Source organism: Neoarius graeffei, chromosome 16 (assembly GCF_027579695.1).
Source record: "Neoarius graeffei isolate fNeoGra1 chromosome 16, fNeoGra1.pri, whole genome shotgun sequence".
Classification (NCBI taxonomy): domain Eukaryota; kingdom Metazoa; phylum Chordata; class Actinopteri; order Siluriformes; family Ariidae; genus Neoarius; species Neoarius graeffei.
In genome coordinates, this window is record NC_083584.1 from 57,630,567 (window position 1) to 57,643,977 (window position 13,411).

The 13,411-nt window shown below is 41.1% G+C and overlaps 1 protein-coding gene across 2 annotated transcripts in view; it reads left to right on the forward strand.

Annotated features, from left to right (window-relative positions):
- Positions 1-11,634, forward strand: part of LOC132900892 (calcium-activated chloride channel regulator 1-like) — a 33,638-nt gene extending 22,004 nt beyond the window's left edge. For both annotated transcript variants that reach the window (XM_060943234.1, XM_060943235.1), the window contains 8 exons: positions 1,403-1,627; positions 1,766-1,946; positions 2,125-2,231; positions 2,315-2,524; positions 2,639-2,909; positions 3,005-3,169; positions 7,543-7,761; positions 10,302-11,634. In XM_060943234.1, the coding sequence (XP_060799217.1) occupies positions 1,403-1,627; positions 1,766-1,946; positions 2,125-2,231; positions 2,315-2,524; positions 2,639-2,909; positions 3,005-3,169; positions 7,543-7,761; positions 10,302-10,627 (1,704 nt within the window). In that variant the 3' untranslated portion in view covers positions 10,628-11,634. The remainder of the gene's footprint in view (positions 1-1,402; positions 1,628-1,765; positions 1,947-2,124; positions 2,232-2,314; positions 2,525-2,638; positions 2,910-3,004; positions 3,170-7,542; positions 7,762-10,301) is intronic.
- Positions 11,635-13,411: the final 1,777 nt, after the last annotated feature.

Consider the following 13,411-nt stretch of genomic DNA (forward strand, 5'->3'; position numbering starts at 1 on the left):
CTGGTTATCTTCACATGTCCACATGTTTACAATAACCTTGCAAAATAAAACAGTGTGACACAAAACAACATTCTTTATCTTTTATAAACATGAGACAGTGTCTGACCTAAGAATCTGAGAGGCACAGAAATTCGCTAAAAATTATATTTTTCATCTCCACAGTGTCTCTGAAGCTCATCTCATCTCATTATCTCTAGCCGCTTTATCCTTCTACAGGGTCGCAGGCAAGCTGGAGCCTATCCCAGCTGACTACGGGCGAAAGGCGGGGTACACCCTGGACAAGTCGCCAGGTCATCACAGGGCTGACACATAGACACAGACAACCATTCACACTCACATTCACACCTACGGTCAATTTAGAGTCACCAGTTAACCTAACCTGCATGTCTTTGGACTGTGGGGGAAACCAGAGCACCCGGAGGAAACCCACGCGGACACGGGAAGAACATGCAAACTCCACACAGAAAGGCCCTCGCCAGCCCTGGGGCTCGAACCCAGGACTTCTTGCTGTGAGGCGACAGCGCTAACCACTACACCACCGTGCCGCCGTCTCTGAAGCTTACCTTTTTAAAGATCACTAAAGTCATAAGAATTGTCTAAAAATGACATTTTCCTCTACAGACAAAACCCAAGAGACTTGCAGCTTTAATTGCAGCAAAAGGTGGATCTACAAAGTGTTGACTTTGGGGGTGAATACCTATGCACGCTCTAGATTTCTGTTTTTTCATCTGAACTATTGCTTACATCACAATAAAACAACAGTTTTCACTTTTAAAGTGGTAGGCATGTTGTGTAAATCAAACGGTGCTAACCCCCCCAAAAAATCTATTTTAATTATAGCTTGTAATGCAACAAAACAGGACAAACACCAAGGGGGATGAATACTTTTGCAAGACACTGTGTGTGTGTGTGTGTGTGTGTGTGTGTGTGTGTGTGTGTGTGTGTGTGTGTGTATTCTGCATGAATATTCCTAGTTGCAATTTCCACATTAATCACGAGAACTGTTGCTGAATTTAACAAAAAGAATTTTACATTATGTGCATGAGACACTCATTCATTGTCATGAAATCATAATGTATCTCATCTCATCACAAGATTAATTCACTATTTACTTTTCATGATGTGCTACTGAATTCGTAAAATTATTCAGTCATTTTTGGTAATGTAATGCACTTTCCTGTAAAGAAAAAATGTCCAGGGCTTGAAAGGGAAGCTGATCAAGCACTCATCTGACACACTAACAGCTCACTTTCAGTCAAAATTGTTTGTTGTTTTTACCATTAAAAAAAAAAAAACTACAACTGACAAATCAAGTGAAAGTCATCAGCACATGGCAGATACTCAAATTATCTTTGTATGTTTGTAGAAAATGCCTAATATTTTATTGTTTTTGTCTTTAAAGGGTTCAAAAATAAAAAACCAACGCCGATCTGCCACAGTTTTGTTAAACCAGTGTATAAAAGAAAAAGAGACTGTGGGGCTTGTGACATTTAGTTCTGATGCTCAAGTACTAAGCCCGTTGACTTTAATAGATGGACAGGCTTCAAGAGACAATCTAATAAACAAGTTGCCAACAGTTGCAAACGGAGGTACTCAAATCTGTAAAGGCCTCAGAAAAGGCTTAGAGGTGAGAAACACATGTAAAAACTCCTCCTATATTCTCTCACTAAATTCCACTGTCAAAGTATTAAATGATGAAAATTCTCTTTGTTTAAGAATTAAGAAGGAATTGGAAGAGAATTAATGACGTCTTTTTTCATTTCAGCTTCTTCAATCAAATGATAAGACAGCAATTGGAGATGAAATAATTTTTCTGACAGATGGGGAAGCAGGTGATAATGTTGGAGCTTGTTTACAAGAAGCTGTTGACAGTGGTGCAATCATTCACACTATAGCACTTGGCCCAACTGCAGACCCGGTATTGAAAACCATGGCAGAGAGAACAGGTGAGTTTTTTGTTGTTGTTTTTCTGATCATCACATAGAGGCTGTTTTTGCATTTCACTGTTTTTAGTTTCAGTTCGAAGTCAATTTCATATTCAGAGAACAATGGATTGATTAGCAGAACATCACTGTAGATTTACAACATTTTTAACACATTGGATTTTGATTATCATTCATATAGGGGGAGAATTTAAAGTAGCAAGTGAGTCTGTTGTTTCCAACGAGCTTCTGGATGCCTTTTGCTCAATTACAATGTTTGATGGGAATCCAATCGCTCAGCCCATTCAGGTTAGTGATAAACTTCCACTGTGAGAAATCTCAATCTCACAGGTCACAATTTTCACATAATATATTTACTTTATTCCAAACAGCTTGAAAGCACTGCAAAGAATGTTGCAGATTGGTTTAATGGAACAGTTCCCATTGACCGGACTATAGGAAATAACACCGCCTTTACAATCACCCATGAAAGAAGTGCACCCACTGTGTACATAAAGTCACCAAGTGGTTTGGTTTACGACCAGAGAAACACCTCTAGCATTGCTAGTACAATCACTTTTACTGTTCCAGGAACTGCAGAGGTAAAGCTTTTTACTGTTATTTTGACAAAAGACAATAAGGAAAAAAAACACATCAGGAAACAAAAAATACTAATAAATAAAGACAACACTTTCCTTCCCTGTGTTTCCTGGCAGCCTGGAGACTGGAAATATAGCTTCCTCAATAATGAATCACCTGTTCAGGCAATAGGTTTAATAGTAATGAGTCGAGCGGCCCGTGAAGATGTTCACCCAGTCACAGTTACAGCCAGAATGAACCAACAGACCAGTGATGGCACCAAACCCATGGTCGTGTTGGCTGAGGTCAGTCAGAATTATAATCCTGTGGTGGGGGTCACTGTTTGGGCGAACCTGGCATCAGATACTGGGCACTCAGTACAACTGGAGCTACTTGATAACGGAGCAGGTAACAGTTATAAAACATCATCTTGCATCAAATCATAAGTTCAGGTGAAATTATTACATTATCCACACTTTTCTGACTGGAAATAACTTTTACAGGAGCTGATACTTTCAAAGACGATGGTGTCTATTCCAGATATTTTACAAAATTAAAACGTGGAAAATACAGTCTGAAAGTGAGAGTGGAAAATCAACATGGAGGAGTCCAACTTTCCTCACGCAGACACAGTGGTGCTCTGTATGTCCCTGGATATATTGTGGATGGTAAATATTGTGTACTGTTCACTCAGCCAGAATTAACCACTGTTATACAGAACACCTCATGGAACTGATTGGTTTACACACATGCACTCACTCACTCACTCATTCACTGACTCACTCACTCACTCACTCACTCACAATTAGTGTACTGAGGATTTTCCACAAGATTTTCCCTCTAGCCTCAAGAGCTTAATAGAAGAAGCCTTTTTTTTTTTTTTCATCACATGCACACTAAAGCACAGCAAAATTCCTTCTCTGCATTTAACCCATCTGAAGCAGTGAGAAACCCCCCACACACACACTCTAGTGGGCAGTTATGCTACAGTGCCCAGGGAACAGTTGGGGGTTACATGCCTTGCTCGGTGGTACTTCAGCCATGACACAAAGTGAGAGGAAAGTGCTGTTCATTCACTCAACTCACAGTTTTCCTGCCAGTCCCAGGAATTGAACTGGTGATCCTTTGAGCCCAAGGCTGCTTCTCAAACATTCAGGCCATGGCTGCCCCTGGCAGTGGGACAAATAATACACAATGGGACAGTCGAATCACTGGAAAGGGAACAAAATGGAAAAAAAAATTGTTTATCTTGGTTGGAGAAAAAAAGCAGTACTCTCAAAATAATTAAGGTAACTCTCAATAACATCCATTTATCCATAATCGCTTATCCTGTGCAGAGTCACAGGCAAGCTGGAGCCTATCCCAGCTGACTGTGGGTGAGAGGCAGGGTACAATGACACATTGAGACAAACAACCATTCACACCTAAGGTCAATTTAGAGCCACCAATTAGCCTCACCTGCATGTCTTTGGACTGTGGGGGAAACCAGAGGAAACCCCATGCAGACACAGGGAGAATATACAAACTCCACACAGAAAGGCCCCCATTGGCCACTGGGCTCAAACCCAGAACCTTCTGACTTTGAGGCAACAGTGCTCACCCACTACACCACCATGCCGCCTTCTCAATAAAATGAAATTTTAAAATAAGACCTGATGTCTGAATTCTTTCAAAACAGTCAATTACTTTCTTATCAGAATTTGGACTGAGCTCAAATATACATACATACATACATACATACATACACAAACAGAACAGAAAAATAAACTTTAGCTCCTGAAACTTCACCCTAAACTTTTTTTTTTACATGGAGTTACCCATCACTTAAAAGGTAAAAATAACCCACCACACACATGAGCAAGGTTCTTTTACACCCAAAAGTTTTACAGGGTAATTTCGGGGCTTCATGTTACTATTATGAAACCCTTCGGTTTGAGATCTGTAGCACAGGGTTTATCCAACTATTCTGCATGTACACATCAATGCATTCACAGAAAAGCAACACCATTTGTGACTGTTTCTTTTTCAGTGAATTTCATCATCATGTTTATTTTATTTGTGATACAGAAAAGTTCTCTTTGCTGATAGCCAGCTCTTTCTTGGAAACAAGGAGGATGAAACCCATCTTCTGTCATTTGTCCCTTCATGTAATCTGTATGTTGATTGAAGAACATTTTAAATTTGTCTTTTTGCTTCGAGTTTGTCCTCCAAAGGTATTTCGGAACATCAGTGATCAAAATCATTCATTCACTGGTTCATGTTTATTACTGTATTTCAAGTGCACATTATTAATCATTGCAAACGACGTGTTAAAAAAGTGTCAGCCATTCAGGATTAAGTAAGTCTCACCCAAAATTTAGTGGACAGTTCACCAAGTGGAACCACCTGACACACCTGTCAGTGGTTGGATGTGTGACTCTGTAGTCCAACCAGAAAAAGAAATCAGCCCCAGCTCTGCTTCTTTTCAGCATGCTGTGTATTTCTGCTGATGACTACTGCTGTTCTTGGCCTCACAAAAGTAAAAAATCATTCACTTTTAAGCCAAATGGAAATACAAATTTGAAAAACTGTATTAATCCACAGGAAATTTCAAATGTCACAACAGCACCATCCAGCACAAATCAAACTCATCTCATCTCATTATCTCTAGCCACTTTATCCTTCTACAGGGTCACAGGCAAGCTGGAGCCTATCCCAGCTGACTATGGGCGAAAGGCGGGGTACACCCTGGACAAGTCGCCAGGTCATCACAGGGCTGACACATAGACACAGAGAACCATTCACACTCACATTCACACCTACAGTCAATTTAGAGTCACCAGTTAACCTAACCTGCATGTCTTTGGACTGTGGGGGAAACCGGAGCACCCGGAGGAAACCCACGCGGACACGGGGAGAACATGCAAACTCCGCACAGAAAGGCCCTCACCGGCCCCGGGGCTCGAACCCAGGACCTTCTTGCTGTGAGGCGACAGCGCTAACCACTACACCACCGTGCCGCCCCAAATAAAACTCAACTACAAAATATAGATAGATAGATAGATAGATAGATAAGGTTGCATCTGTCCATTCTACTTTGTAGAGTAGTTCTATAAATTATTCAAGTGCATGTAGTAAAATGGGAATAGTGAAGTTGAAAAAGTTCGTGTCAGGAATGCAGCGTTGATGTGGATGTAATCACAGGTAAGTGTTTTAGTTACAAGTGTGCTACCTGTATATGTACACAAATACAAAGGAAGGTCAGAGTAACTAAATGAAAATGAAAGCAAACAAAGCAGAGTTGTAACATAGAATATAAACCAGAGAAACAAACATGCCAATTGAAACAGCTACAATACTTTGCATCATACTAATGGGGTCAGTGTCCTTTTAAGCACGTGCTGATAGTGTTCCAAATCAGCAACAGGTGTGTGCAATGATTCAATTGTCCCAAGGGTGTGTGCAATGCACTCTGTGCACATGGACACATGGACAAGCACAGCTGCTCGAGCAGCACCAGGCTTGAGCACATGAAGGCATGACAGAACCCCCACCAAAGAGCTCCTTTCAGGAACTAAAGTTGTCTTTGGGCTGCCTCAGGGCCTGCCATAAGAAAACGTCCATTCAGAGCTCCACTTTGGCTCTGGGCAGACATGGCTCCAGAACCTGGGCTTAGGTGGGGGTTTGGGCTCAGGTCGGGCCTTGAACTGGGGTATGATGATGGATGGGGGCTCAGGTATAGACACTGGCTTGGGTGTGGACTCAGACATGGAATCAGGCATGAACATGAGTTCAGACATAGACTTGAGCTCAGGCTTTGACATGGACCTGGGCCCCTGACTGAGCTTGGGCTCCAGATTAGACATGGACATGGACTTGGCATGGGTACCAGCATTAACAAAGGCATGGACCTGAACCTGGGCTTGAATCTTGGCATGGGTTCCAGCATTAGCATGGACATGGACTTGGACATGGGCTTGGATCTTGGCATAGGCAGTGGAATTAGCATGAGCATGGACTGGGACATGGGCATTAATCTTGGCATGGGCAGTGAAGTGACGATGTCCTCCCTGAAGCCAGGCAGTAGAGCCAAGAGCTCATCCTCCCTGAAACCCGGCAGCAGAGTGAAGCGCTTGCCCCCACTGAAGCCTGGTGGTGGAACGAGCAGTAGAGTGGACGCCACCCCGTTGGTCTCTTCTGCAGACTCTGGAGCGGGCAGTGAAGTGGAAGCTGCCCCGTCGGCCTCTTGTGCAGACTCCGGAGCGGGCAGTGGAGCAAACTCCACCCTGTCGGCCTCTGGCGCTGGCTCTGGAGTGGGTAGTGGGGCGGAGGCCACCCAATGGCCTACCGAGTCTCAGCCCCCCTACCCCTCAAAATCTATGGGAAGCAGAATGAACACATTCAAGTATAAATTGGACTCATCACAATTGTAAAAATTCACTACTGGAAAAAGTCAGGTTAGTTTCACTTTAAATTTGAGGCAAAATGAAAACAGAATACAATAATTTACAAATTCTTTTCAACCTATATTCAATTGAAGACAACACAAAGACAAGATGTTCAACCTGATAAACTTTATTTTTTATTTTATTTTATTTTTTTGGTGGTGGTGGGGTTGATCAATATACACTCATTTTGAATTTGATGCCTGCAACATGTTCCAAAAAATGTTGGACAGGGGCAACAAAAGACTGGTTAAGATATGAAATGCTAAAAAAAACCCACCTGTTTAGTACACTGTACAGGTAAACTGGTGAAATGGTGTTGGAGAAATGGAGAACAGGATGGGGATGGGGTGGTGTTGGAAAAATGGAGGATGGGGTGGGGTTGGAGAAATGGAGGACAGGGTGGGGCTGGAGAAATGCAGGACGGGATAGGGGTGGTGTTGGAGACATGGAGGACAGGATGGGGTAGTATTGGAGAAATGGAAGATGGTGTGGAGGTGGTTTTGGGGTTCTGCAGGGACGAGCAAAGACATGGTTAACTTTCAGCTGTCTGAGTTTGTATGTGTCTCCACACTCCTCAAATAGAGAAATAATCAGCATTTACATTCTCTTTCCAGGTAAAGTGAAATTAAACCCTCCTAAGCCCACAATAAATGTGCCACCAGTAGATGTGGGAAACTTCACCAGAACAAAAACTGGGGAGAGTTTTGTGGTGGAAGCAGATGGACCTTCAAACTTTCCTCCAAACAAGATCACAGATCTGACTGCGAAAATACAGAAGGGCATCATCCTTCTCAACTGGACGGCTCCTGGTGAGGATTTTGATGAGGGAAAAGGTGAGTCTTGTGCAAACTTACACTGTTAGAGATTAGAACCTTGAATATTGAACAGATGCTTAACACTATACCAATATCATAACATACAACTTAAACTTATTTCATTCTGGTAAAAATACTGTCGATAAGTTTTTTAAAAAAATAAAAGGAATAAAGTTTCTCACTCTCACAGTTATTTTCAGATGAGACATATTTCTTAAAAAGTGCTACAAGATGTGATGTAAGGAGTAAAGCACCTGGGGGCAGGATCATATAATGCCCAAATGTGTTTTATTCTTCTTATACCACAGAACATTGCCAATGATTAAAGTGTTTTAAGCTCATGAATGAACATCATTTCGTGCTTCCAAAAACATTTGTGGTGGTAGATTGGCTGTGCTAAATTGCCCCCTAGGTGTAAATGTTTGTGTGGAATCCCATCAAGGGTGTGTTCCTGCCTCACACCCAGTGTTCACTGTGGCCCTGACAGAATAGTGTTTACTGAAGATGAATGACTTCTATCAGGACAGTTTACAGATGTACAATATCTTGCAAAAGTATTCATCCCCCTTTGTGTTTGTCCTGTGTTGTCGTATTACAAGCTGGAATTAAAATTTATTTATTTATTTACAGAATTTTTTTTTTTTTTTTGGGGGGGGGGGGTAGCACCATTTGATTTATACATTATGCCTGCCACTTTAAGGGTGCAAATGTTTGTTTTATTGTGACACAAACAATAACTAAGATGGAAAAAAAAACCAGAAATCTGGAGTGTGCATAGTCAATAGTCATAGTCACTCCCCCCAAGGTCAATACTTTGTAGAGCCACCTTCTGCTGCAATTACAGCTGCAAGTCTCTTGGGGGATGTCTCTATTAGCTTTGCACATCTTGCCACTGGGATTTTTGCCCATTCCTCAAGACAAAACTGCTCCAACTTTTTTTTTTGTTTGTTTAAATATTTTGCACCTTAACTTTTTGCACCTTTGGGACCAGCACAAAAGAAATTTCTTTGTGCATTAACAATGATAATAAAGTGCTTGAACTTGAAATCCTTCAGTTAGATGGGTTGTGTTGGTGTGCAGCAATTTTCAAGTTATGCCACAGATTCTCAATTGGATTGAGGTCTGGGCTTTGATTAGGCCATTCAAAGACATTTAAATGTTTCCCTTTAAACCACTCCAGTGTAACTTTAGCAGTATGTTTAGGGTCATTGTCCTGCTGGAACATGAAACTTCATCCCAGTCTCAAACCTCTGGCCAACTCAAACAGGTTTTCCTCAAGAATTGCCTTGTATTTAGTGCCATCCATCTTTCGTTCAGTCCTGACCAGCTTTCTTGTCCCTGCAGATGAAAAATATCCCCACAGCATGATGCTGCCACCACCATGCTTCACTGTAGGAATGGTGTTCTCAGGGTGTTGGGTTTGCGCCACACATGGCATTTCCCATGATGGTCAAAAAGATAAATTTAATCTCATTTGACCAGAGAATCTTCTTCCATGTGTTTGGGGAGTCTGCCACATGCTGTTGGGCAAACTCCAAACGTGTTTTCTTCAGCAATGGCTTTTTCTGGCCACTCTCCCATAAAGCCCCACTCTGCGGAGTGTATGGCTTAAAGTGGTCCTATGGACAAATACTCCCATCTCCGCTGTGGCTCTTTGCAGCTCCTTCAGTGTTATCTTTGCTGTCTTTGTTGCATCTCTGATTAATGCCCTCCTTGCCTGGTCTGTGAGTTTTGGTGGGCAGCCTAATCTTGTCAGGTTTGTAGTGGTGCCATATTCTTTCCATTTTGCTACAATACATTTAATGGTGCTCTGTGGGATATTCAAAGTTTGGGATATTTTTTTTTTATAACCCAACCCTGATCTATACTTCTCCACAACTTTGTCTCTGACCTGTTTGGAGGCTCCTTGGTTTTCATGTTGCTTGCTTAGTAGTGTTGCAGAGTCAGGGTCCTTCCAGAACAGGTTGATTTTATACAGACATCATGAGACAGATCATATGACACTTTCAGTGCACACAGGTGGATTTAAATCAACTAATTAGGTGACTTATGAAGTGGATTGGTTGGACCAGCTCTTATTTAGGGGTTTCATATGAAAGGGGATGAATATCTATGCACAACCCAGATTTCTGTTTTTTCCTCTTAATTATTGTTTGTGTCACAATAAAACAACAATTTCCACCTTTAAAATGGTAGGCATGTTGCGTAAATTACATGGTGCTCACTCTCCAAAAATCTATTTTAATTCCAACTTGTAATGTGACAACACAGGACAAACACACAGGGGGATGAATACTTTTTCAAGACACTGTATATTTTGCACAAATGCACAGTGGAATTTTGTGGTTTCTAAGTGGTTGTAAATAAATGCAATTATATACTGAAAATTGTGGTACCAGATTTGTATAGTTATTATATTGTGATTTCATTCATTCATATTCATTCATACCCTATACACACAGGAGAGTTATCCCATGCACAATCAATCATAACTTCAGAACTTCCTTTGTATAAATAAAATCTCTCAGACTCTCATTGCTTTTTTTTTTTCTTTTTAGCCCAATCCTATGAAATCAGATGGAGTGAAGATTTGAAGATGCTTCAGAATAACTTCAACAGCACGAATCTGGTGAACACTTCAGCACTTGTGCCTCAAGTGTCAGGATCACCTGAACATCACTCTTTCAAGCCTAATATTACAATTCAAAATGGCACCACGGTTTTCATTGCTGTTCAGTCACTGGACCACCAGTCAGCAAGGTCAGAGATATCAAATATTGCTCAAGCAAAAAATGATGCTCAAAGTCCCAGACCCCCACCATTAACCTTAGTCCTACCCCTGCCCCTACTCCTAACCCTAACTTTAATCCAAGTCTCAATGTGACTGCGATCATTGCCTCAGATTGTGTAGTGACCATCTGGCGACCATGTGTTTGAGCTGTGGTCATCACATGGACAATGAAAAAAATATATATATTAGTTAGTCCTTAGTTTAATAGAACAAGGTCTACACCAAGACTACAAGCTCAAACATTCTATTCTGATTTGTTCTTCACATACGATTTATTATTTTTTCCTTTGAATTTAATTTTTTATTACAACTTCCATTCCGGGCGGCACGGTGGTGTAGTGAGCGCTGTCGCCTCACAGCAAGAAGGTCCGGGTTCGAGCCCCGTGGCCGGCGAGGGCCTTTCTGTGCGGAGTTTGCATGTTCTCCCTGTGTCTGCGTGGGTTTCCTCCGGGTGCTCCGGTTTCCCCCACAGTCCAAAGACATGCAGGTTAGGTTAACTGGTGACTCTAAATTGGCCGTAGGTGTGAATGTGAGTGTGAATGGTTGTCTGTGTCTATGTGTCAGCCCTGTGATGACCTGGCGACTTGTCCAGGGTGTACCCCGCCTTTCGCCTATAGTCAGCTGGGATAGGCTCCAGCTTGCCTGCAACCCTGTAGAACAGGATAAAGCGGCTAGAGATAATGAGATGAGATGAGATGAGATACCTCCCATTCCAAAAATTTGGGACACTGTGTAAAACATAAACAGAACGTGAAGATGTGCAAATCATAGAAACCCTATATTTCATTGAAAATAGTACAAAGACAACATATCAAATGTTGAAACAGAGAAATTTTATTGTTTTTTGAAAAATATATGCTCATTTTTAAATTTGAAGTCAGCAACATGTTTCAGAAAAGTTGGGACAGGGGCAAGAAAAGACTGAAAAAGTTATGTGATGTTCAAAAACACTAATTTGGGTTAATTCTTCAAACTTTTCCACTCCTCTTGAGCTGGAATTATGTTATAGATTTATTTAAATGTTGGGAGAGGGTTCTCACTGGGTTTTGAAAATATTCTCGTTTTTCCTTGAAAAATAAAAGCTCAATAAGTATTTTTCACTTTTTCTGAGTCTGTATTTTTTCTTAGTTAACAACTTATCAAAGTGGACTTAATACAGATTTATACCAACCAAATGGGCACAATTCAAATATTTGTCCAGATACAGCTAGGCCTCTCCATTACATATAAAATTTGGGCTTCAGTCCAGCCTCAAAGAAAGAAAGACCTGATTTTGGACGCCATGTGCACCATCAAGCTAAAATAAACCTCTTTAGTTTGATCTTACTTCAGGTTATTTTAACACGGAATTATTCAGAAGCGGTATTAGGACTCCCTTTAGCCTTTACTTCAACACAAAACTTCATTTACAATTGAACAGAGTCGAAAAGGATCTTGGAACAACCAACAGTGAAGGAATTCAATTTTCCCACTGAATTACAAACCGAACACAGAATGACACCCTGTTTTTCATCATATGTTAGTTCACCCAAGGCCGTCTCTATTCTAGCTATTGAACAGACCAGGAGCTCAGTCAGGTGCTCCTGCGGCTTGTTTTTTTTTTTTTTTAAGGGAGATTGGCATCGATAGGCTGGGGAGATTTTATCTAACTTTACAAGGTAATATCACCCACACACATTCAAAGGTTATGACATCTTTATTGGTGATTTCTGCACTGCTCTTTTAAAATTTATGTCATCTACTTCAGTTTCTGTCTCCATATTATTATCATCAAAACCCAGAATGTCTCAGGAAACTGACGCATGGTCAATTGCCTATTAAATATCACTAGTAAAATTTATCATCAGTTTAATAAAAATATACCATTTCTCACTCACATATCTCTCCTTTAGGACCACAAAGACACAGCTTCTAAGCTACATTATTATTTTACAACATTCAAAATCCCAGATGATGTCTCAGTCAGTTGTTTCTATAAGTCTCTTTCTCTTACAAAAATACCCGGGGGCTATAGCCCCGAGTGACGGGGCCCAACAACGCCACAACATTTGCCACAAGAACTCAACATGCCATGCCGCCCAAAACATTGCTCCCTTCAGTCACTTGCCGGCTGACAGCACTTTCACGTTGGCATTTTTTTTTTAAATTGACCCCTGTGTTACTGACGCTGTCTGATGTGCTCGGGGACAGTCGGGGCTCTGAGTGTGCCTCCCCATGGCTCTTTCGGCCCTTAAATCATTTTCAGTGCTTGAAGAAGCCCGCCCAAAAACTTCCTCAGTTTACACTGCACCACTGTTTGTTTCACGCAGACTTAATTACACCCCCACACCAGGCCAATTAAGACGCACTGTGAGTGGTCAGAAGCTTGGTACTTATTTGGCCATTATGTGTTGTTGATTTTTATTGGCCACAAGCACGTGCTCATTGTTACACTCTGACTTCCCACCGTCTCTTCACTGGGGTCAGATTTCAGCAAACAAAGGGATTTCTATAAAAAATGACATGATAAAAATGACAAATACATTTGTCACTGTGACAACCACTAGTAATTTTTTCTGTCACTGATGGATTATTATCATCAATGACAATTGTGATGAGCGCCAGCGGGGACTCTGGTAAGAAGTTTGTAAAATTATTCCCAAATAAAAATCTAAGTTGCATTACATGTGATTGCAAAAGCATTGGCCCTTATCACTGTTAATCATTTCAAAATTTTGGATTTTTAGCCTGACATGAATTTTATACCTCTACATTGTTCCATAATGGAATAACACGGACTAACTACGTGAGCAGCTCTCTCTCTCTCTTTTTTTTCCAGTTCTTCAGTTTGATAAGAGCCAACAAAACAATTTTAATTAACAAAACAGATTCAAAATT